General features: G+C 42.1%; 2 protein-coding genes and 1 long non-coding RNA gene across 12 annotated transcripts in view; 2 read left to right on the forward strand and 1 right to left on the reverse strand.

The window, feature by feature from the left end:
* LOC105008122 overlaps positions 1–26,771 on the forward strand; it is a 493,667-nt gene that overhangs the window by 407,242 nt on the left and 59,654 nt on the right. The window contains exon 4 of one of the 9 annotated variants that reach the window (XM_034295305.1): positions 14,510–14,515. The exons of the other annotated variants lie outside the window; for them this stretch is intronic. Within the exon in view, the coding sequence (XP_034151196.1) occupies positions 14,510–14,515 (6 nt within the window). The remainder of the gene's footprint in view (positions 1–14,509; positions 14,516–26,771) is intronic. 9 annotated transcript variants of the gene reach the window in all.
* LOC114840416 overlaps positions 1–26,771 on the reverse strand; it is a 415,324-nt gene that overhangs the window by 347,626 nt on the left and 40,927 nt on the right. The gene's annotated exons all lie outside the window — the stretch shown is intronic.
* Positions 1–26,771, forward strand: part of LOC105008121 (Ig heavy chain Mem5-like) — a 167,442-nt gene that overhangs the window by 22,861 nt on the left and 117,810 nt on the right. The window contains exons 2-3 of one of the 2 annotated variants that reach the window (XM_034295313.1): positions 3,115–3,191; positions 24,029–24,245. The exons of the other annotated variant lie outside the window; for it this stretch is intronic. Of the exons in view, the coding sequence (XP_034151204.1) occupies positions 3,115–3,191; positions 24,029–24,245 (294 nt within the window). The remainder of the gene's footprint in view (positions 1–3,114; positions 3,192–24,028; positions 24,246–26,771) is intronic. 2 annotated transcript variants of the gene reach the window in all.

Raw genomic sequence — 26,771 nt, forward strand, 5'->3', positions numbered from 1 at the left:
TGCAATACAATTAGCTGGAAAGCCTCAGCGCTTTACCAAGCCTCACCTCGCCATCACTAGTGTTATTGTGGAGAACTAGTAGAGTTCCTTTCGGTCTGAAAGGGAGCGTGTCTCTGTCGACAGATGCAGCTGTCTCTACTTATATAGGGATCCGCAGAGTTGCTGTATGTTTAATCTACGGGCAGCCTAAAATGCTTGGATTAACAGGACTGATCACATGTTCCCCCCCAATCACTATACCCTTGTTTGTACAAGGTGACATCTGGACATCCTTCATCATCACTCTTCTTACTGTTGACTTGTTATTAAGATGTATTGAATAAGTAGTCCATATTATGGAGACTGAAATAACTGGTATATTGGCCTGTTTTAGTAGTAATGCCATAACACATTTTTGTATTGTAATTTTGTTCTGTTTGACTTATTTAAACTCTCAAAACTAATTATTTGAAGATGACATTAGTTTCATGTCGGAAAATAATTGTATGAAAAAATGTAATTCCACAAATGTTAGATATGTAATTCAGTAAATGTAATGATTCACTAAATTCACTTACTTTTCTATTTAACATCTTTATCCTTCCCACTCTTTGAGGAGGAGTCAATGCAAAACTGAACACTTCCATCACTACTTATCTGTCTGCAGACATAAGAAGACTGACTGACAAACGTTTGTTTACTCGGGCTAGACAGTGACCAAAGTTAAACATGTTTTACCAAGGTGATATAATACTGCTATTGATTATAGGATTGTCAGGTAAACACTTCAAGAGTATTTTATTTAACAGATGGTTGTGTGAACTGATAACTTGGAAGTTTTAAAATCTTCTCTTTATCAACAGGTGTTCAGAGTCAGACACTAACCCAGTCTGGACCAGTGGTTATTAAGCCTGGGGAATCACACCAACTGACCTGTACAGCCTCTAATTTAGATATAAATAGCAGGTGGATGGCTTGGATCAGACAGGCTCCTGGGAAAGGTCTGGAGTGGATTGCAGCTATTGAGAGCAGTGATGGTGGTAGCACTTATTACTCTCAGTCTGTTCAGGGTCGGTTCACCATCTCCAGAAAAAACAGCATCAAGCAGGTGTATCTCCAGATGAACAGTCTAAAGACAGAAGACTCTGCAGTTTATTATTGTGCCAGAGGCACAGTGACACAGGAGGCTGACATGCAATTCAAAAACTGATCAAGTACACTGGCAGATTGAAATTTGATGCAGCAAACAGAGTTCATACACCATTAATGCCAAGTGTGTTTTTTAAATAATTCAATTAATCACATGACTCTATCCAGCTTGGTTTTCCTGCTCTGGCCATGAGCTTTTAGTTAATGAATATTAAATCAATGATGTCAATGTTATTCTTTTGAGTAAGTCAAGAAAGATCTTTAAGGACGTTGAACTTCTCTGTAAAATACACACAAAGTATATTCTGTTTGAAGACAACATAAAACCAAAACATATTTGTTTTGAATGCCTTCATATAAAAAATTAGACATGCTTATAAAGGCTTTCATAATGCCTTCTTAAACAATAAATACGTGTTACAAACATGTGTCACGTTGTGCTTCATAACATGCTATAACTAGGTGACATAAATGTCTAATGCGACATAAACCATTATATTGAATATGACATAAACATGTGCTTTATAAAGGGTGGAATAAGCAATGCTTGATAAAGGCTTTATAAATCACATCTATTGGAAAGGCCAAAAAAATATTTCTGGCATTCAGCTTATTTTTTTGCTTTGAAAGCATCATAAGGTTTTGTGTCAATTGTATTCCCTCATATTTTCATGCTTTTACTGTCAAATTACACTGTATTGGGTTGAAACTAATGAAAATAATTAATAACAGAAGGTAAAAAATATAGGCCCCCTAAAAAATTGAGGTTCTTCTACCTAGAAATGAAACACTATGAAATAAATAAGATTGAATGTACATCACTTCTTTTTGCCTGTAATGACGCAGAACGGCCACCAGATTGCAGCACTAGATCGCTAGTTATGTTTGGACTTATATAATTTATAAACTCAGAAAAATTTCCAACTTCTTCCCAAAAACTCAAGAACACCCCCATACTAATTTGACAACATATTTTTTTTATATCTTTTTTATTATACAAATGATGTATTATGGATCAAAACATCATATATAGTGATGTATACCCTTGTAATCCCTATTCTTGTCTACACATTAGCCTCAATGTCGTTGCCTGGTGAAAAGTTCTCTTGTGGTTCCCATAGCAACTCAAACTACACACAGACAACCCAAATTATACACGGAACGCTTCAAGAAAGTGACTACAAATAATATACCATTGGAATCGGACGACTATGGCGATTCTATTTTCATAATTATTTATGCAAATAAACACTGTCCGCGATCCCGCGGATGCCGACCTGGAAGCGGTATGTACTGATGGAATGTAATGGTTATTAGCGGATGTTTTAAATGTTAAATGCTACATAAGGCACCTTTAAGACATATTAAAAAAAATTGTATATACAGTCAATCACAGCTATATGCACATTAATCATCAACTTGCCATGATGATGAAATGAGAACCAAACAGATCCCTTATTATAGAACAGTGACGTCAAATAAGTTAGTTCTGTTGATACACCAAACAGATGTTCCATATTTCATAACAACTGATGTGAAAAAGGAATGCAGTTGACACTAAAAAGCTATGTGACAATTTTCTCCCTGATCTGTAACTAGTGATTCACGACTTACACTACCAGCATATTCAGAATTGTAAAAAGGCCTGGATTTGCTCAAATTGTTACCATGATGTAATAAATTCAGAAAGATCACCTAAATGGTGTTTACAGATAAGAATGGTTGTGTCCAGTATCAGTGATAACGCACCTGCAGTATCTCTTATATACCGCTTGATATCTCCCACCATCTCTCTAGTCTACGTCAAAGCAAAACCACCTTCTGGTTTCATCCCTACTTAAAGTGTCTGTCTTTACTTAAAGGCCTGTGAGTCTCACTGCAATTTTGGGGGCAAACAGAAATAATTAATGTTGGCTCTTTAGTATCATTAAGACTTTAATAGGATACTATTTGTATTGAATTACATTATACATTTTTTGTCCACAGGTGTTCACTGTGAAGAACTCACTCAGCCACCCTCTATGACTGTCCAGCCAGGTCAACCACTGACCATTTCCTGTAAGGTACTCTGTATCTATCTATTACACCAATTGGTTTTGAAAACCAGCAGGAGAAGCACTGGAGTGGATTGGATATATCAGCAGTGGGGAAGCACAGGTTTTACAGAATCGCTGAAAAACAAGTTCAGCATCACAAGACACACTTCAAGCAACACATTGTTTTTAAAAGGCCGGAGCCTGCAGACTTAAGACCTCATTGTGCTCTAGACACAGTATGTAAAACCAGCTCCAGATTTGCACAAAAACAGATTTATTTCTTCAACAGTTGGAGTTATCTATCAGGAAGGGACAAAGTTATTGCCATGGAATGGCATGAATGATTTGTGATAAAGTTAGAGGCAAGGAACAAGTGGATAGTTTCAAATTAAAGGATTTATTTCCACAAAAGGAAAATATATGTACAACTGGTATAACCCAAACAATCAATTTAAGATATGCATCATTGGCACATGGAAACAAACAAAGTAGCAATCTAATAAAGAAATGGAAAGAGAGACAAAACCTAGAGTGTACATATATACAATAACAGAACTCATACAAAGGATTATCAAATGCTTCTGACAGAACAGGAAATAACAAACCGTACATGTAACACTTATGCATGTAGACAGTAGTAGGTTGAATTATCAACAAGTGATGACATACAAGACAAACACTAAATTGATTACACAGATGGGTAGCAGGTGTGTAATGACAAGACAAATGCTTGAGGAGATGCATTTGACGAGTAGTTCCAAATTGGCCGGATCTGAGAGGGAGGTGGAGTGGTTGCATAGTATGTTATGGTCCACTGGCGAAGCTGCCCTAATGGACCCCCCTCCTGGGATGAGATATTTGCGTCGGTATATGCGCTTTGCACACCATTCTGGCGATCCTGCCGTTCATTAACATCACAGCAGATGTTGCATAGCGATGAAACACTGAAACACAATAAAAGTGACAGATGCAGAGCACGGGCCACCTCTTTACCAAGCACAGGCCCTCCACTCACTGCTGGCCAACCTCATGGGCCCTCCACCCACCGCGGACCAACGGCATGGGACCTCCACTCACTGATGGCCAACCTCACAGGCCCTACACTCACCATGGGCCCGGGGACAACTGCACCTCCTGCAACCCCGATAGCCAGAGTTATGGTCACCTCTATATTATTCCCTCTCTCCTCCCACATCTCTCTATGTCAATGTAAAACCACATTATTTTGTATGTCTGTCTGTCCTTAGAGACCCTTTGAGTCCTGGTAAGTAAAGAATAGCAGCTCCAACCAGACCAGTTTCAACATAAAACATTTTCCCTTCTGCTTCTGGCAGCTGCCTCCTGTGAATCTTTCTGTTTATTCAAATGGAAATTAATAGAAACCCTGGAATATTTGTAATAATGTATTATAACTGATATGGTTTGAACTATGGATGTGTTTTTCTGAAGTCCTTACTGTGATATTAAATTCAACCAGTATTTCAACATCTGCAAATTCCTATTCTTATTTAATGATGACTTGAGACAATGACCACTCCTTGTTATACAAAACAGATATTCCTGCCTAACAATGTCCCCAATGCACATACAGCACATTGGAGGATCTACCCCTATATGTACAGTAATGACTACCCAAACATTGTGCAAGACTCAGGGGGTGAACGGTGGCCTCATTCTCTGGATCAGAAACTTCCTTACTGACTGGCCACATTGGGTCCTCATGATTGGTAACATGTCAGATATATTAGACTGAAAAAAGTGGACAAAGTTCTGACATGATTTATCTTTGTCTCATTCTTTTACATCACAAGAACCTGGCATTTTACCAGGGGTGTGTAGACTTTTTATATCCACTGTATATGTAAAAAAAGGGACTTCCACCTAACTCATCTTCTGTCTATAAAAATACAACCCATGGAGTTTGTTGACCGTTTTAATTACTGAAAACTTAAAAGGTGAATGCAATGTTTTGATTTTTTTTGGAAATGTAAGAGTTTCAGAGTTAGCAAAATAATGTACAAAAGCTTGATGGAAAGTTTATTTTGTTCTAACATGACCTCATGGTATGGCAACTTGAATACCATAAACCGAACCAGACTGTCCAGTATTGTGAATACAGGTTGTGTACTGTAAGATATTCACAAAAATTAATTTGCAATTTCAGATGTATTCAGTCAGGTCAAGGATGTTGTGGATCTGTGTGTGGATATGTGATGACCCAGAGGTCGGGTCATATTCAGTTCACATTAGATGTATCTACCAGGAGGGGGCGATAAAATATAATATTTAGCATATACTTTTTCCTCAAATCAAGAAATATAAATTAATGAACTCTAAAAACAACCAATGACCCATCAATCTCCACAACATTATTATTACTACCCCATAAATGTTATAATGGTCAGCAGACAACAGTTTATTAAAGGGGATCTACAGTCATAAAACGTCATGCTCTAGGAAAAATATTTTGCTACTGTTTCAGCATTTTTGTTTCAGGACTTCTCAGAAACCTGTAGTTTGAAGGAATAAATCCCCTCTGAACAGAGTCTGACTGCCATCTGAGTCCTGAAGAGAAGAGAAGAGCATTTCTCATCAGATCAGTTTCAACATTAACCATGTTCTCTGGATCTTTGCTACCGCTGCTTGCATTTGTTGTCTGTAAGTCTCTCAGGATATTTTGTGTTTAAAAAGTTACATGAGGAGAGCTGGACAGGGCCATAGAAGGGCATCAACCCAGTAGCAGGACCGGTATCTCCTCCTTTGTGCAAGGAGGAACAGGAGGACAACTGCCAGAGCCTTACAAAATGACCTCCAGCAGGCTACTGCTGTGCATGTTTCTGACCAAACTGTCAGAAACGAACTCCATGAGGGTGGCATGAGGGCCCGACGTCCTCTAGTGGGACCTGTGCTCACAGCCCAACACTGTGCTGCTCGATCGGCATTTACCAGTGAATACCAGAATTGTCAGGTCCTCCACTGGCCCAACGTTCTTTTCACAGATGAGAGCAGGTTCACACTGAGCACATACTGTATGGCAGTTGTGAAAGAGTTTGGAGATGCCGCAATGAATGTTTTGCAGCCTGTAACATCATCCAGCATGACTGATTTGGCGATGGGTTAGTGATGGTCTGGGGAGGCATATCATTGGAGGGTCGCAACGGTACCCTGACTGCTGTTAGGTACCAGGTTGAAATCCTCAGACCCATCATTAGACCTTTCACTGCTGCAGTGGGCCCTGGGTTCCTCCTGGTGCAGGACAATTCCCGGACTCATGTGGCCAGGGTCTGTAGACAGTCCCTGGATGACAAAGGTAGTCCCTGGATGTAGGTCGGTCGGTCACTCAGTCCCTCACTCAGTGACATTCGCTCTTCTTGGCCGGCTCCGCCTACGCGGATTGGCAAATATACTGCTCCCATATTCAGTTCACATTTTATGTTTCTACCAGGAGGGGGCGATATGAGTCAATTGTCATCAAAATCCCAAACCTTCAATCAGTTGTGATATTTACTATATAAAATATGAGAATGCATGATAAACACACAATATAAAACAATACTCAGTGTGAACTGCAACATTATTCCTACCTTGTTATCTGTTACATGGAAAGCAGACAACAGTTTATAAGGGGGATCTTCAGTTTACAAGTAAGAACATGTCATCAAAGTCTATGAAATACATATAATCACTGAAAGGAGATGAAGTTCAATTGTTCTGGATGTTGATCTCTTCATGTCAGGACTTCTTGTTGGCCTTCAGGTTGAGGGAATAAATCCACTATGAACATTGCTGAGGGTTAGGGTTACAAATTCCTCCTAATTCCACCTAGAATAAATTAACCTAATAAACATTCGAGCATTTATTTTAGAAGGTATTTTGTTTTGTATGTCAAGTCTCAAAAATAGACAAACAAATGCATGTCGTATCATTAGAAATGTCTGTCCATTCTTTTGTTTTAAATTGCAAAATATGAAAAATAATTTGTTTCCCTATGGGATACATAGAAGCTACAACATTGCACAACATTGCACTCACTAGCCCTTATTTTTTATCTTTCTGCAATTTGAACACTTGCTAGCGGTGGAGCTGCATAACAAAGTTCAAATGGAGGGCAGAGTAGAGGAAGGAGGGGTTTATTTGGGCTGGAGCATTTCATTTGTTCTAGATTACTCCCCCAGACACCTCTTCATGATGTAGCCTTCTTCCGGAAAACACCTAATTCATTCCAATACAGACCACTCTCCCCAACCCTCTTTATTCAAATCCACAAGTAGCTGGTCTACTTAAACAGTCAGGCTGTCCTTAAAGCACTTCTGAGTTCTGGAGAGTAGACAAGAGCAGCTCCCACTAGATCAGATTCAACATCAACCATGTTCTCTGTATATCTGATGCTGCTGCTGGCAGCTACTACCTGTGAGTGTCCCTGGATGGGGGTGGGGGAGGGGTGACCAAGAGTTATTAGTGATGTCTTCTTCATTTTGTTTTACCTGAGTAATATTATACATGCTTTGTCCACAGGTGTTCACTGTGAAGAACTCACTCAGCCACCTTCTATGACTGTCCAGCCAGGTCAACCACTGACCATTTCCTGTAAGGTGTCATACTCTGTATCTACCTATGCAACAGCTTGGATTCGACAACCTGCAGGGAAAACACTGGAGTGGATTGGATATCCCGGGGGCACAATCCAGAAAGACTCCCTGAAGAACAAGTTCAGCTTAACAGAAGACTCATCCAGCAATACAGTTACTTTAACTGGGCAGAACTTAGCAGCTGAAGACACAGCTGTGTATTATTGTGCCAGAGATTCACAGTGACACAAATCAGCATCAAACCTGCACAAAAACCTAATCATTATAGAGTTGGAGTTATATGTAGCAGTCAGGAGGGGGCGATAAAGTAATTTTCTTTCATTATATTCCTTTAGAAATAAGGTCCTAGTTCATGCTAGAAGAGTATGGGAGGACATAGGTCATAGATCATCTATGCTCAAAATAAATCTCTATTCTCTAACCTGTTATATACTCAAAATGTAATGCACTCCTAAGTACAACTTCCAAAACCTTAAGATTATATGAGGGATTCAGCATACCTGTTTTTAGTAACCCCAAACCTCCATCTTTAAAGGCTCTCTAAAAACAAAGCAACTCAAACTAGTTCAACTTCAGCACAAACCGTATCCTTTACTCCCTCTTGAGAATTTGCCTGTTCATACACTGAACAAAATAATAAACGCAACACTTTTGTTTTTGCCCCCATTTATCATGAGCTGAACTCAAAGATCTAAGACTTCCTCTATGTACACAAGAGACCTATTTCTCTCAAATATTGTTTACAAATCTGTCTAAATCTGTGTTAGTGAGCACTTCTCCTTTGCCGAGATAATCCATCCACCTCACAGGTGTGGCATATCAAGATGCTGATTAGACAGGATGATTATTGCACAGGTGTGCCTTAGACTGTCCACAATAAAAGGCCACTCTAAAATGTGCATCCCTGTGCCTTTTTGTCCACCAGGTTGTCACCTGCGGAGAGGAACTATGACGTCGGTAACCAGGAGTTACCGACTAGAGGAACTAGAGGAATGGCGTCACTGGCTGGAGGGGGCTGAACACCCCTTCATTGTTTGGAAGGATCACAAAAATCTAGAATACATCAGGACGGCAAAACGCCTCAACTCCTGTCAAGCCAGGTGGGCATTGTTTTTTGCAAGGCCAGGCAGAGAGGGCAACCAGAAGATGGAGTCGACCCTTCACTGCCTGGCCTCCTCTGACCCAACTCACTGGTCCTCCCAACTCCCCTGGGTCGCTTACGCCCACAACACACTTCCCACAGCTGCCACGGGTATGTCCCCATTTCAGAACCTATATGGTTACCAACCCCCCTTCTTCCCTGCTCACGAGAAGGACCTGTCAGTGCCCTCCGTGCAGTCCCACATCCGTCGGTGTCATCGAACCTGGCACCGTGCACAACGTCTAAACGACAAGCTGGCCGGCGACGGACCCCGGCCCCCGTCTACTCGCCCGGAGACAAGGTTTGGTTGTCGGCGAAGCACGTTCCCATTAAAACGGACTCCCGCAAACTCTCCTCCCGTTATCTGGGTCCCTTTGTTGTCGACCGTGTCGTTAACCCTGTGTGTGTCCGTCTGAAACTGCCACTATCCACCCTCCAACAATACACTCATACCCGTCTACGTATTTCTTACGTATCTCCACTGTCATCTCAGACTACTACAATAAATATCATCATTGTCCTTTTTGTCCATCATTGTCAGAGTCGTGACACTATGGAAGTCATGAATGGGTCCAGACGAAGTTGGAACAAAAGAACGTTTAGATAGCAGAGAAAGGACAACATTCGTAATGCAGGAAAGGAGACATAGGAGAAATTCAAGATGGACAGAGATCTATTTTGTTTGACCTCCTGGCCAACCGACAGTAGTCTCAAGATGGAGTCTCTATTATGGGACCCGGGATTCATGGACGATACAAGGAATTGACGTGAATCATAATCATTGATTCAGAGTTCTTAAATGTTTATTTCCAAAAATGTATCGTACCTAACCATTAGATGAAGCTGGAACTTATCAAGGAAACCTGATCACTTTCCTCTGTAGAAGCCAAGCTTGTTTAATTAAATATTACATGTAGTTTGAAAAGCACTTGGACGGTATGTATGTATTTTTAGGCATTCGAAATAGCCTGTTTTGTTCTGTCATGCTTGAACATGTTGTAATAGGTATTCAACAAATAACCTGTTTTGCTGTGCTTTGTCATGTTCACTATGTAATTTTGAATCAAACTTATTTATTGCGTTCATGATAATGTTTAAACCCGGAAGGCCTCAAGGGGGCAGGTTACAAAAGCAGTTTTTGTGGGTCTCACAAGGATAACGCCAGTGCGTAGGTCCAAACCCGAGAGGAGTTTTGGGAAAATACGAGTCTGGTCCTATGCACTGGCGCTGAAATTAACCCATTTCAATGCAAGGACTCCAGGCATTGACGCACAAAGTGGCACCGTTCTCGTCTAATAAAACCATTCTCTGACACTGGACAGCTAAAACGCATTGAATCACTCTTGTCCTCCAATCAGAAGTCTTCCGTGTTTTCACGTCAACTTTTGGTATCGCCTCTGCTTGCTTGAAACGTCACTTCCTTATTTTGTCTAGCCTCAGCACTTTGTTTGATATGTCAAACGCATCACTTCCTGTGCACAGGATAACATTTCCCACCACTGCGAGCCAACCACTCTCTTCCTTAGGTATACAGAGGATTTTCAGATCCAGGCCTGGGACCATCTGATATGGTAGGAATTAACCCACGATCCAGATTAATAGAATAGCTATGTTTTAATGCGAAGAGCATACATATTTCTTCTTTAAGCACTGTTTCAAAGTAATATTACTTTGTTACAGTACACCAATCTTGGCAGCTGCCTCTTGTGAGTCTTTTGACTGTTGTCTGACCAGTATAAACTGTGTTGCTGTGATACTGATGTGAGTCTTTGGTTGGTCTGACATGTCATTCATCTCCTCAGTTGTCCACCACCAGGTTGTTCTCACACAGGCTGAACAATCAGTCCAGTGGACCCCTGGGGGATCCCTCAAATTGACTTGTGCCTGCAGTGGATTTATTCTGAAAGACTCGTACATCCACTGGATCCGCCAGGCTCTTGGAATGAATCATTTATTATTATAGCGACAGCTACAAGGGCTATTCTCAGGCAATGCAGGGCCGTTTCACTGCATCGAAGGACAGCACTAATTTCTATCTACACATGAAACAGTTAAAGCCAGAGGACTCTGCAGTCATGAGAGAAGCTGTACATTACCCTCTGGTAGTGACAGGAAGGATATGCACAAACAAAAACACTGCCGCATACATGCACACACACTCAACTGTACATGCCACCTTTCCACTGGTGCTTTACCCCGGTACCATGGCTACACCAGAGATTTATGCTAATGTTGGCTCTAGACTTTCCTGTTTTTACTATATATTTAGTACCGAGGACATCAGGAGGGGCTCAGTTGGGGAGGGAAGAGTAAACTATCAAGGCAATTTGGCTCTCCGGTTACAAAAGACAAAAGGCTACATTTTTCTTGTAGTAAAATAAAAAGAATAACACCATGCTCAGTTTGTTTATAATATGTCGCACTGCTCCGTACTTCTATTGAATCAATGGCAGCGTGCCTATGGCTGTTCCAACTCTTTTTAGGTTTGTTTTATGTACCTTTTTTTTACAGGGCAGGTCATGCTGAGACCAATTGTCTCTCTTGCTAATGAGCCCTGCATCAACACAAATGTTAAACAAAAGAATGTATGGGGAGAATACCCCAAAATATCTCTAGAATGAACAATCCCAGAGACCATGTTTGATAGTTTGTACTTCTGTATGTCAACGGAGAAGTAATGTGTAATTTATGATTTCTGTTATCATTATGATCTAAAAAGAAGCCAAACTATGTGATAATAAATTGCTTCATATGATCACTATCCTTAAATCTTTGCATTATCAGTCATATTTTCCAAATCAATGCCAAAGTTTCACAATTTCTGCCAGGGTATGCACATTTATGAGCACAACTGCATATCCTGTAGGACACCAAAAATTAGATGCAAAATCCAGTGCTTTTCTAATAACCATGCTAGAAATATAATCGACTTAAGACATATTGCACAGTCTAGGTGTGCACAGTTAGTAGAGGAATATTTAACAGACTCATGGTTATAATTCAAGCAAAAGGTGATTCCACCAAGTATTAACTCAGGGGTGTTCCTTATTCGGAATCAGGTATTTTACTGTTTGCATTTCAATACATTTTCACTGTTTTAGATTTGTTTTCCCGCATGGATATTGTGGGTTACTGTGTGTAAAATAAAGCTGGAAAATTGTGTTTTCATTTCAGGCTGGAATGCAACAAAATGTGAACATTGTGAAAGGAGCTGGTGACTTTCTGCATCCACTGTATCTCACATTCAGTCTTCATTCATGCTTTCAGGGGCAGTCTATGTAAAAGAGCTTTAAATTAGAGATGTCATCTCTCTGTGATCTTCCCACCCTGTTAGGAGGAGTCAATGCAAAACAAACCTCTTGCATCACCACTTATCTCATTGCTGACAGAGGCAGATTGTCTGAAGACCTGAATAGACTGAAGAACTGTCACCTTCCTTCAACATGAAGTTTGTTATTGAATTACTGCTACTGATAATATGCCTGACAGGTGACATGCTTATTATGTTGAATGGAATCTAAATGAATGTGGAGAAGCTGTAGGAATTTTCACTTTTTCTTTCTATTTTCACAGCAATTAACGGTCAGAAGCTGACTGAGTCTGAACCAGTTGTTAAAAGGCCTGGAGATTCCCACACACTATCTTGTACATATGCTGGAATCTCAAATTCTGCCGCTGAAATCGGCTGGATAACACAGGCTTCAGGAAAAGGGCTTGAATTTGTCTCTTACTGTGAGAGTTAGAAAGACAATTATGTTCATGTCTCAGTCAACATCAATCCCATCCATCCATCCATCCATCTTCTTCCGCTTATCCGGGGCCGGGTCGCGGGGGCAGCAGTCTAAGCAGGGATGCCCAGACTTCCCTCTCCCCAGACACTTCCTCTAGCTCTTCCGGGGGGACACCGAGGCGTTCCCAGGCCAGCCGGGAGACATAGTCCCTCCAGCTTGTCCTAGGTCTTCCCCGGGGTCTCTTCCCGGTGGGACGGGACCGGAACACCTTCCCAGGAAGCTGTTCCGGAGGCATCCGAAAAAGATGCCCAAGCCACCTCAGCTGACCCCTCTCGATGTGGAGGAGCAGCGGCTCTACTCTGAGCTCCTCCCGGGTGACCGAGCTTCTCACCCTATCTCTAAGGGATCGCCCGGCCACCCTGCGGAGAAAGCTCATTTCGGCCGCCTGTATCCGGGATCTTGTCCTTTCGGTCATGACCCAAAGCTCATGACCATAGGTGAGAGTAGGAACGTAGATTGACTGGTAAATCGAGAGCTTCGCCTTGCGGCTCAGCTCTTTCTTCACCACGACAGACCGATACATCGACTGCATTACTGCAGAAGCTGCACCGATCCGTCTGTCAATCTCCCGTTCCATCCTTACCTCACTCGTGAACAAGACCCCTAGATACTTAAACTCCTCCACTTGAGGCAGGCACTCTCCACCAACCTGAAGTGGGCAAGCCAACCTTTTCCGACTGAGGACCATGGCCTCGGATTTGGAGGTACTGATTTTCATCCCCACCGCTTCACACTCGGCTGCAAACCGTCCCAGTGCATGCTGAAGGTCCTGGTTAGAAGGGGCCAACACGACAACATCATCTGCAAAGAGCAGAGACGAAATTGTGTGGTCCCCAAACCTGACACCCTCCGGCCCCTGGCTGCGCCTAGAAATTCTGTCCATAAAAATTACGAACAGAACCGGTGACAAAGGGCAGCCCTGCCGGAGTCCAACATGCACTGGGAACAAGTCTGACTTACTGCCGGCAATGCGGACCAAGCTCCTGCTTCGGTTGTACAGGGACCTGACAGCCCTTAGCAAAGGACCCAGGACCCCATATTCCCCAAGCACCCTCCACAAGATGCCGCGAGGGACACAGTCGAATGCTTTCTCCAAATCCACAAAACACATGTGGATTGGTTGGGCAAACTCCCATGAACCCTCCAACACCCCGTAGAGGGTATAGAGCTGGTCCAGTGTTCCACGGCCCGGACAAAAACCACACTGTTCCTCCTGAATCCGAGGTTCTACTATCGGCCGTATTCTCCTCTCCAGAACCCTGGCATAGACTTTCCCGGGGAGGCTGAGAAGTGTGATCCCCCTATAGTTGGAACACACCCTCCGGTCCCCCTTCTTAAAAAGAGGGACCACCACCCCGGTCTGCCATCCCAGAGGCACTGTCCCCGACCGCCATGCGATGTTGCACAGGCGTGTCAACCAAGACAGCCTCACAACATCCAGAGACTTGAGGTACTCAGGGCGGATCTCATCCACCCCCGGTGCCTTGCCACCGAGGAGTTTCTTGACCACCTCTGTGACTTCAGCCCGGGTGATGGACGAGTCCACCTCTGAGCCCTCATCCTTTGCTTCCTCAATGGAAGACGTGTCAGCGGGATTGAGGAGATCCTCGAAGTACTCCTTCCACCGCCCTACGACATCCTCAGTTGGGGTCAACAGCTGCCCACCTCTACTGTAAACAGCGTTGGTAGGGCACTGTTTCCCTCTCCTGAGGCGCCGGATGGTTTGCCAGAATCTCTTCGAGGCCAGCCGATAGTCCTTCTCCATGGCCTCACCGAACTCCTCCCAGGCCCGAGTTTTTGCCTCCACAACCACCCGGGCTGCAGCCCGCTTGGCCTGTCGGTACCCGTCAGCTGCCTCAGGAGTCCCACAAGCCAACCAGGCCTGATAGGACTCCTTCTTCAGCTTGACGGCATCCCTTACTTCCGGTGTCCACCACCGGGTTCGGGGATTGCCGCCTCGACAGGCACCGGAGACCTTACGGCCACAGCTCCGAGCGGCCGCTTCGACAATGGCGGTGGAGAACATGGTCCACTCGGACTCAATATCTCCAACCTCCCTCGGGATCCAGTCGAAACTCTGCCGGAGGTGGGAGTTAAAGATCTCTCTGACAGGAGACTCGGCCAGACGTTCCCAGCAGACCCTTACAGTACGCTTGGGCCTGCCGAGTCTGTCCAGCTTCCTCCCCCGCCATCGGATCCAACTCACCACCAGGTGGTGATCAGTTGACAGCTCCGCCCCTCTCTTCACCCGAGTGTCCAAGACATACGGCCGCAGGTCAGATGAGACGACAACAAAGTCGATCATCGACCTGCGGCCTAGGGTGTCCTGGTGCCACGTGCACTGATGGACACCCTTATGCTTGAACATGGTGTTCGTTATGGACAAACTGTGACTAGCACAGAAGTCCAATAATTGAACACCACTCGGGTTCAGATCCGGGGGCCGTTCCTCCCAATCACGCCCCTCCAGGTGTCACTGTCGTTGCCCACGTGGGCGTTGAAGTCCCCCAGTAGAACAATAGAGTCCCCAGTCGGAGCACTTTCCAGCACCCCTCCCAGAGACTCCAAGAAGGTCGGGTACTCTGCACTGCCGTTCGGCCCGTAGGCACAAACAACAGTGAGAGACCTATCCCCGACCCGTAGGCGCAGGGAAACGACCCTCTCGTTCACCGGGGTAAACTCCAACACATGGCGGCAGAGCTGGGGAGCTATGAGCAAACCCACACCAGCCCGCCGCCTCTCACCATGGGCAACTCCAGAGTGGTGAAGAGTCCATCCTCTCTCAAGGAGTGTGGTTCCAGAGCCCAAGCCGTGTGTAGAGGTGATCCCGATTTCCTCTAATCGGAACCTCTCAAACTCACGCACCAACTCAGGCTCCTTCCCCGCCAGCGAGGTGACATTCCACGTCCTTAGAGCCAGTTTCCGTGTCCAGAGATCGGGTTGTCTAGGCCCCTGCCTTCGACTGCCACCCGATCCTCTTCGCACCGGCCCCTTATGGTCCCTCCTGTGGGTGGTGAGCCCACGGGAGGGCGGCCCCACGTCGCCCGTTCGGGCTGAGCCCGGCCGGGCCCCATGGGGGAAGGCCCGGCCACCAGGCGCTCGCATACGAGCCCCAACCCCGGGCCTGGCTCCAGGGTGGGGCCCCGGCTGCGCCATACCGGGCGACGTCACGGTACTCAAAATGTTTTTCTTCATTAAGGGGGTTTTGAACCGCTCTTAGTCTGTCGCCTAAGACCTGTTTGCCTTGGGAGACCCTACCAGGGGCATATAGCCCCAGACAACATAGCTCCTAGGGTCACTCGGGTACTCAAACCCCTCCACCACGTTAAGGTGGCAGTTCTTGGAGGGGAACATCAATCCCATGATTACATATACAGACTAGTCACACAGTAATACTTCTAAAGATATCCATTACTGTGAAAAATGCAAAGCACCTGTCACATTATGTAAAACACACTGTAAGAATATCCTAAACAATATTTCAATTCCAAAAAGGATAAGTAAGTAAGCATTGACTGTACATTGCCAGGGAATCACTACACACCTAAGCACTAAGAGGAGGCCTTTCGTTTGTTTTTCTAAAGCTTTTCATTGAATCATTCTGTTTGGAATCTCACATCTGACTCCTGCCTCTTAAACCATAAAAACAGCATGGGGAGCTCAGCCTAAACTATAATCCAGGCACCCAGTGTTTGACCCAGGGAAGAGACAGCGACTGGAATAACTTAAGTGTCGTTGTTGTGGGCAACTGCCTCTTAACTGCCAATCTTGATTAAAAGGCATAATGAAATACGTCAAACACAATAGTGAGAGTTGAAGGAGTGTCACCTTCGAGCCCGTCACAATGGAAGACAGGAAAACTGATGTCAGTAGGGTGACCGGAACACTGGACACACACACACCAGACACCCACGAGTTAATGACCCTGTCCACTCCCAGTGGTGTTGTTTCGTCATGTAGGTGGGTGGCCTTCTGCTTCAGCTCGTCCAGGTCATATTCATGCTAGCAGCATCATCTGTTCCATTGGTCTAGTAGTGAGTTAGCAGGCAACGGCAACATTCAGGGTTGTGGAGTGGTGTTAGTTAGTGATGTTATGATTGATACAGAGACTTGTATTGTTTCAAGAGAAGCACATGATCCATGCCACACAAGGCCTCGCTCACTGTGGAACAACATGATAACAATAACTTTTTCTAGGTTTTTATTATAATGTTAAGTAAAAATTATGAGAAAACCTATTTGTAAAAATATTAGGGATGGACAAAAATGTTATGTTTCAGCACTACATCAGGTTGGACGTGAACTATGTTTTGGGTTCTGTAAATTATTCTTACCAGCAGGTGTCACTAGTGTGCACTGCATTGCATGAGGCCACGAGTAATGTGCAATACAATTAGCTGGAAAGCCTCACCTCGCCATCACTAGTGTTATTGTGCAGAACTAGTAGAGTTCCTTTTGGTCTGAAAGGGAGCGTGTCTCTGTCGACAGGTGCAGCTGTCTCTACTTATATTGGGTGCCGCAGAGTTGCTCTATGTTTAATCTACGGGCAGCCTAAAATGCTTGGAATAACAGGACTGATCACATGCCCTCCCCCCCCCCTCTCCTTACTGTTGACTTGTTATTAAGATGTATTGAATAAGTAGTCCATATTATGGAGACTGAAATAACTGGTATATTGGCCTGTTTTAGTAGTAATGCCATAACACATTTTTGTATTGTAATTTTGTTCTGTTTGACTTATTTAAACACTCTAAACTAATTATTTGAAGGTGACATTGAAAAAATAAAAAAATGTAATTCCACAAATGTTAGATTTGTAATTCAGTAAATGTAATGATTCACTAACTTCACTTACTTTTCTATGTAACATCTATGTCCTTCCCACTCTTTGAGGAGGAGTCAATGCAAAACTGAACACTTCCATCACTACTTATCTGACTGCAGACGTAAGAAGACTGACTGACAAACGTTCATTTACTCGGGCTAGACAGTTACCATAGTTAAACATGTTTAACATAGGTGACATAATACTGCTACTGATTATAGGATTGTCAGGTAAACACTTCAAGAATATTTTATTTAACCGATGGTTGTGTGTACTGAAAACTTGGAAGTTTTAAAATCTTCTCTTTATCAACAGGTGTTCAGAGTCAGACACTAACCCAGTCTGGACCAGTGGTTATTAAGCCTGGGGAATCACACCAACTGACCTGTACAGCCTCTGATTTAGATATAGATGGCTACTGGATGTCTTGGATCAGACAGGCTCCTGGGAAAGGTCTGGAGTGGATTGCAGCTATTAGGGGAAGTGATGGTGGAAGCACTTATTACTCCCAGTCTGTTCAAGGTCGGTTCACCATCTCCAGAAAAAACAGCATCAAGCAGGTGTATCTCCAGATGAACAGTCTAAAGACAGAAGACTCTGCAGTTTATTATTGTGCCAGAGACACAGTGACACAGGAAGCTGACATGCAATTCAAAAACTGATCGAGCACACCGCTCACTGGCAGAGTGGAATGTGATGCAGCAAACAGAGTTCCTATACCATTAATGCCAAGTGTGTTGTTAAAGAATACAATTAATCACATAACTTTCCTGCTCTGGCCATGAGCTTTATTTACTGAATATTAAATCTTATGACAGGTTATTTTTGGTACATCCTGAAAAAAGTATGTCACAAGGCTGTCACAGGTATGTTCTTCTCAATAAAATGCAATCAATAGGGAAAGATGTTTGTGTGACTATTTCCTCATTTCTTTGCAGATAATTAAAAAAAAAGGAGTTTCTGTCATTAAATAAAGATGATGTCAAAGGGCTGATGTTTCTCTAAATACTTTGCAGTCTCTACACTGTTAACACCAACATTTTGTGGAAACTGATTGCAGTAAACACATTTGAGTACAGTGATTTCAAGTTTTAGTAGTCGTAACTCAAAGGTATTGTCAGTAAAACACTTTCAGGGTTCAGATTGCAATGATGTCAATGTTATTCTTTTGAGTAAGTCAAGAAAGATCTTTAAGGACGTTTAACTTCTCTGTAAAATACACATACAATATATTCTGTTTGAAGACGAAATAAAACCAAAACCACTTTGTCTTGTTTTCAATGCCTTCATAAAAATAAATAAAAAAAACAGAAACATGGGTCCAACTTTAAATGTTTAAAAATGCTTATAAAGGCTTTCATAATGCCTTCTTAAACAATAAATACATGTGTTACAAACAAACCGTTGTGCTTCATAACATGCTATAACTAGGTGACATAAATATCAATGTCTAATGCGACATAAACCATTATATCAAATATGACATAAACTTACGCTTTATAAAGGGTGGAATAAGCACTGCTTGATAAAGGCTTTATAAATCACATTTAAGTGAGACTTTGGAACATATTCATACATACACATACATCTTCTTCCGCTTCATCCGGGGCCGGGTCGCGGGTCTCCAGGGTGGGGCCCCGGCTGCGCCATACCGGGCGACGTCACTGTGCTCGAAATGTTACTCATCATTAAAGGGTTTTGAACCACTCTTAGTCTGACCCGTCGCCTAGGACCTGTTTGCCTTGGGAGACCCTACCAGGGGCATATAGCCCCAGACAACATAGCTCCTAGCGTCACTCGGGTACTCAAACCCATCCACCACGTTAAGGTGGCAGTTCATGGAAGGGTACATATTCATTGCATTATTATAAAATGCTATGTTAGTGGGTTTTATTTTGTGCCTAAACTCATCCCTTCATCTTTATTAATCAAGGTAGCAAGCTAGTATTTAGTTATGTTGCTGATCAGTACTCCATGAAGTAATTAAACACTACATGGTGATTATTTATGTGTAAAATATTAAAATAAACTCATAAAATCCTTACCCAAATCCCAGACATTATAAAGAAAGGACACAAACATAAACATATAGCATATCTTTATTATGTATTTAGCAAAAGTTGTTTACTTAACAGAATCTCAGATTTAATGTATCCAAAAATATATGAACTCCTTGATTCAATAGTTTGTGCCACCTCCATTAGCAGCGATAAACATCTCCTACAGCCACTAATCAGCCTCTGACATATTTTTGATCGGTTTTCAGTCCTCATTAGAGTACTCAGCCAATTGAATGAGGTTTGAAGGGTGTTAGGCATGGACCGTCCGCTTGTGGTTCTGCCACAGCATCAAAATTGGATTAACGTCAGGAATATGACTTTGCCAATCCAAAACACTAATCTTTTTTTCACCTGAGCCATTCTTTGGTAGATTTGCTTGAATGTATTTTGGTGGTACAGTAGGCAGCTTTGGGGTTTTGCCACACATAGTAATTTAGATTGTCTTGCTATGTGTGGCAACCCGGGGTTGAAAGACTTGTTGCTGTCCCTGTCCAAAGTCCTCCTGGTTGTGTTCCAGATCAAGACGATACCTGACGATTCCAGGGACAACCCGAGGAGTTTATTATGTCCAAATAGAGTCCCAGAGTAGAAAAGTTGGGTAAAAGTCAAAAGATAAAAAATAATATGTTGTTTATATAAAGTCAATTCAAAAAAGTTTTTGCAGGTGGCCAGGTAGGTAACAGCAAGCAGTGTACAGCAGGTCAACAATAGTGTTTGATACCTGGGAAGGTATCCTGGGAAGGTCTCTTAAAATTAAGAGACCGCTGCACCTTTTTTAGTTTTTAGTGAGGAACAGAAGTTTTTAATTTGCAGTGGTCTCTTAATTTTAACCCTTATTTTCCTCACTCAAAACCTATACCATGCCAGTAAATCATGAATTTAACTAACATTTACCAGTTGAAATAACCTTTTTCAATGATACTTTCCTGTTGGGAATTGAAGTATTGCTATTTTACTGTTTGCCTAGGAGATATCAGCAACTGTACTGTAAACACTAAAATGTACATGACGAATAGGCTACTTTCACATTCATCCAGTTGCCAAAAATATACCAACATTAATCCCCTTCTTCCTATAGAAATAATGTTTTCCAATGATTATGTGATTTTGACATGCAAATTCATGTAAAATATCATGCCTTCCCAACTTTCCACTGATCTGGTCATTGGTTCTATGAAACACACCACTGCTGTTCTACTAAATATGCAGTAGTCAGACTAACAGCAAAATTATTGTGTCTAATCATATCTGGCCATCTTTGTCCTGATAAACCTGTTGTGGTCCAAATGTGATTAGTAAATACATTATTCCATCTAAGTTTGAATGAGTTTCACCAGGATACCATTAAGACAAAGCTCCAGTTTAAACTTTGAGTCGTGGCCACGGAGGTTCAAAAGCATGGAAAAGCATGTCAGGAGTGAACGAGAACATTCCAGGTGCTGTCCATGCACAATAAGTGGGCAAAACAGGGTGTGGCAAATATTAAGGGGCAGCTGGGAGGGCAGCCCCACACCTCCCTCTCATAATAGATGATCCAGGATCTTTGAGTTCAGCTCATGATAAATGGGGGCAAAAACAAGTGTTGCGTTTATAATTTTGTTCAGTGTATATTATGTATTCTCCAAGGGTATGCAAACTTTTGAGCACAACTGTAAGTAAATGTACTTAGTTTAAATGTATGTTTGCTAGTGATGTTTTATTGTATGTTAATACAAACTTGCAACAAGAGTAATACTTATTAGCACGTTCAGTTGCTAAGCTGAGAGTCTTCAGTTGAGTGTATTGTAGTAAATAGATGTCATGCTTAGTGAAGACAGTCAAATTGAAGTATGGCACAATCATAAAACAAAACATGGCAACACAGAAAATAATTTACTGACCCCTGTTCAAATGTCTGAATACCCTTAATAAGCCTGCATTCTTAATACTGTGAATTGCCTCTTTCTAGGTCATGCAAAGTCTTTGGTCTTGCTCTTCTAAATAAGTGATTGAACAGTACTGACTGGCATTTGCAAGGCTGTGGAAATCTTTTTATATCCTTTTCCATCTTTATAAAGATCCATTACCTTGTTACGCCGGTCTTTTGACGGTTCTTTTGTGCTCCCCGTGGCTCAGTATCTAGCCTGTGCATCTACATGAGAGTGAAAAAACACTTAAACCGCATGTTTGAGATCTCCCCAGAGTGGCTCATTGATATTAAGGTCAGGAGACTGATGGCCACTCCAGAACCTTCACCTTTTTCTGCTGTAACCACTGGAGGGTCAACTTGGCCTTGTGCTTAGGGTCGTTGCCATGCTCGAAATCCAAGAGCGTCCCATGCGCAGCTTTCGTGCAGAAGAATGCAAATTGTCTGGCAGAATTTTCTGATAACATGCTGCATTCATCTTGCCATCAATTTCACAAGATTCCTCGTGCCTTTAGAGCTCAGACCCCCCCCAAAAAACATCAGTGAGCCACCACCATGCTTCACAGTGGGGACAGTATTCTGTTCACTATACTGTAGGTCTTGTTTACCCCTCTTCAAACATAGCGCTCATGGTTGTGACCATGAAGCTCTATGTTGGTCTTGTAAATCCAAATTAGAGTGTGCCAGAAGCTGTGAGGCGTGTCAAGGTGTTGTTGGGCATTTTGTAACCAGGCTTTTTTGTGGCATTGTCACAGTAAAGGCTTCTTTCTGGCAACTCGACCATGCAGCTCATTTTGAAATTTTTTGCATGATCAGTCACATTTTCAAAATCATTGCCAAAATTTCACAATTTCTTCGAGGGTATGCAAATTTATGAGCACAGCTGTGTGTGATGTTTAAGACCTTTGGGGGATGCACAAAGACATATGGAAAGAACAAAAAAGACATGTACTATCTTTTGTGAATAAACAAACAAGGAACGCTTCTCCCCCTGACTTGGGTCCATTATTATTCTGCACAAGAACCAGAAGCTAACAAAAGCCACTGAAAAAATCAGTAACTTTCTGGAATTACCAATAACACGAGTCAAAATCCAGTTTAACCACTACTCTATATACCAACCAAAGGATACCCTGTAAGGTCTCAATCTGTTACCAGCTATCAGACAGGTTGGATTTGACAACCTGCAGGGAAAGCACTGGAGTGGATTGGATATAAATACAGTGGTGAAAACAAAGCTTATATAGAATCACTGAAACGAAATCAGCTTATATAGAATCACTGAAATCAGCATCACAAGACACACTTCATGCAACAGTTTGGTTTTAAAAGGCCAGAATTTGCAAACTGAAGACGTTTGTGTATTATTTTGGACAATTTTCTGTGATACAAACCAGCACAAAGATATATAAATAAATATTTACTGAATACTCCCACATTCAGTTCATGTTTTATGTATCTACCAGGAGGGGGCGATATGAGTGTCATCAAAATCCAAAACTGACACCAAGTTATGTAATTAACTATATAAAGTTTGCTCATATCAGAACACATGATAAACACACAATATAAAACAACACTCAATGTGAACTGCATTATTATTACGACCCCCATAAACTGTTTACCGGACAGCAGTTAATTATAGGGGATCTTCAGCTTCCAAGTAAAACATATAATCACAGGAGATAAAGCTCAGTTGTTCTCAATGTACATTGCTTTTACTACCTTTTTAGTGCCTTCATGTCAGGATTTCTTGTTGGCCTTCAGGTTAAGGGAATTAATCCACTCTGAACTTTGCTGAGCGTTAGGGTTACAAATTACTACTATAGTTTTAGAATAAATTAACCTAATTAAAAATGTATCATTTATTTCAGAAGGTATTTTGTTTGAAATTGTAAATGATTAAAAAAATGTGTTGCCTTATGGGATTTATCGTTAGCTGCCACATTGCACACTCACTAGAATGGGCCTCTGGATGGTATAATTATCTCCTAGCCCTTGGATTATTTTACCTTCTTCTGCAATTTGGACACTTGCTAATGGTGGAGCTGTGATTTAAAGCATGAATGGAGGGCTGAGTAGAGGAAGGAGGAGTTTATTTGGGCTTGAGCATTTCATTTGTTCTAGATTACTCCACCAGACACCTCTTCATGTTGTAGCCTTTTTCCGGAAAACAACTAATTCATTCCAATACAGACCACTCTCCCCAACCCTCTTTATTCAAATCCTCAAGTAGCGGCTCTACTTAAACAGTCAGGCTGTCCTTACAGTACTTCTGAGTCCTGGAGAGTAGAGAAGAGCAGCTCCCACCAGATCAACATAACCATGTTCTCTGTATCTCTCTTGCTGCTGCTGGCAGCTACTACCTGTGAGTGGTCTTGGATGGGGCGGGGGGGCGACCAAGAAATATTAGTGATGTGTTTTTAGTTTGGTTAAAATGCTGCGTGACTAATGTTATACATGCTTTGTCCACAGGTGTTCACAGTGAAGAACACACTCAGCCACCCTCTATGACTGTCCAGCCAGGTCAACCACTGACCATTTCCTGTAAGGTCTCATACTCTGTATCTAGCTATTACACAGCTTGGATTCGACAACCTGCAGGGAAAGCGCTGGAGTGGATTGGAGAAATCTACACTCGTGGAAGCACAGGTTATAAAGATTCACTGAAAAACAAGTTCAGCATCACAAGAGACACATCAAGCAACACATTGTTTTTAAAAGGACAGAGTCTGCAGACTGAAGACACAGCTGTGTATTATTGTGCTCGTTAACCACTGTGATACAAACCAGCCCCCGACCTGTACAAAAATAGATTTCATCCTTAAACTTTTGGAGTTATCAGAAGGGGGCAACAACATTAGCTGTAACGGTTTGTCGTGAAAATGTTGTGAGGTGAGGTGAGGAACCTGTTGGTAGTTTCAAATAAAAGTAACTGAGGTACCCTAGATTTTAGAATAAATAAAAGGTGTGCATCATAGGCATGTGGAAACAAAGACAGAAGGAGGAATCTAATAAAGACATGGTTCGAGAGCCAAAACCTAGTGTGTCAATATATGTATGATAATGGAACTAATACACAGGATTATCAAATGCCTCTGACAGAACAGGAGATAACAAACCGTACATGTATGCATGTAGACAGTAGCAGGTTGAATTACCAACAAGTGAAGACATACAAGACAAACAGTAAATACTGTAGTTGATTACACTGATGGGTAGCAGTTGTGTGTAATGACAAGACAAGAGAGAGAGGAGATGCATTCAACCAGTGGTTCCTAATAGGGGTGTCACGATATACCGGTAGACGATAACCATGATATTTAAAAAGTGAAATATTTATATCTTGTTAACCTCCATGGTCTGAGGTGATTTCGGCCAGATTTCACTGCTAGGACATTTTGGGCCCTAGATTCATTTCTGTAACAGATACTATTATGATGTATAATCATAACCATTAATTATTTTGGCCATGAAAATCGTATAGCCCTAGTTCCTAATAGACCGGGGACGCTGGTTCTGAGAGGTAGGTGGAGTAGTTGGATAGTATGTTATGGTTTATGCCATTTTATGCCTTCTCTCTCTTTCCATTTCCAAGTCAATGCAAACCCACCCGTCTCTCCATCTGTCCTTAGAGGCCCTGGAGAGTAGAGAAAGCAGCTCCCACCACATCAGCTTCAACATAAACCATATTCCCTTTGGCTGCTGGCAGCTGCCTCCTGTAAATATTTTTTTTGATTAAAATGGAAATGTATATCAACTCTGGAATATCTGTAATGTTTTATTAAAATTAGAATGTTTGGAATATTGATGTGTTTTTCTGAAGTCCTTACTGTGATTTTAAATTCAACCAGTATTTCAACATCTGCAAATTCCTATTCTTATTGAATGATTACTTGAGACAATGACCACTCCTTGTTATACAAAACAGATATTCCTGCCTAAATACAACCCCAATACAGATACAGCACATTGGAGGATCTACCCCTATATGTACAGTAATGACATTACCCAAACATTGTGAAATACAACAGCCAAACATCCTCTATGTAAACTATGAAAACACGTATTATCTTGCAAAGCTAATTGACTTGATGGTGACCTCATTCTCTGGATCAGAGACTTCCTGTCTGAGCGGCCACATGGTATCATGTCAGGTAAATAGGTTTGAAAACTTTGAGCAAACAGAAAACACCATGATGGTAAGCGCCCTGAAAGTAGAATGTTAAGAAATTCTTGGTAGCTTCAACTATGAGTTACACAGGTCCAGACAGTTGGACAGTAGGTCGACAAGCTTACAAACCCCCTGAAGCAGATAGCATCATGTCCACTGTGAAATGTAATGAATTTGTGTTTCTTTAGTGAAAAAGTATTAGATGGACCACCAGAACTACACAAGCTAACAATAACACTGTACCATTACTAACTTTTAGTCTATCCTGAACAAATCCTAATGCATAATTGGTTTTGACTCTGATGAGCCTGGAACTTGTTCAGTTGTCTGTGACTCTAACCACTATGCTATAACAATGGTCGGTTGGTCCCTTACTTAAAGAGACATTCGCTCTTCTTGGTCGGCTCTGCTCACGCAGTCTGGCAAAAAGGGGAAAATGTATATATTAGAAATGCATGCACTCAGTAATCTAAGTCATTCTAGATAGTGACGTTAGGTAAATGATGTAAATGTAATGTAAATGGTGTTAAACTGTGGCCCATTTCAAAGGGAACTGGCTAGACGAGGACATACACTGTTGTGTTGTTACACAGGAGGGGGACAGTAAATATTCTGTAATCAACTGATGCTGTGATCTCCTAAGGCTCATAAGAGAGTCATGGCTGGGATCACCTCACCTATACAGGTGCTGTTCATATGATTAGAATATCATCAAAAAGTTGATTTATTTCAGTAATTCCATTCAAAAAGTGAAACTTGTATATTACATTCATTCATTGCACAAAGACTGATATATTTGAAATGTTTATTTCTTGTAATTTTGATGATTAAAACTGACAACTAATGAAAATCCCAAATTCAGTATCTCTGAAAATTAGAATATTACTTAAGACGAATAAAAAAAAAAATTTTTTTAAATGTTGTCCAATTGAAAAGTATGAACATGAAAAGTATGACCATGTAAAGCACTCAGTACTTAGTTGGGGCTCCTTTTGCATAAAGTACTGCAGCAATGCGGCCTGACATGGAGTCGATCAGTCTGTGGCACTGCTCAGGTGTCATGAGAGCCCAGGTTGCTCTGATAGTGGCCTTCAGCTCTTCTGCATTATTGGGTCTGGTGT

This window comes from Esox lucius, chromosome 11, assembly GCF_011004845.1.
Source record: "Esox lucius isolate fEsoLuc1 chromosome 11, fEsoLuc1.pri, whole genome shotgun sequence".
In the NCBI taxonomy this organism is placed as follows: Eukaryota; Metazoa; Chordata; class Actinopteri; order Esociformes; family Esocidae; genus Esox; species Esox lucius.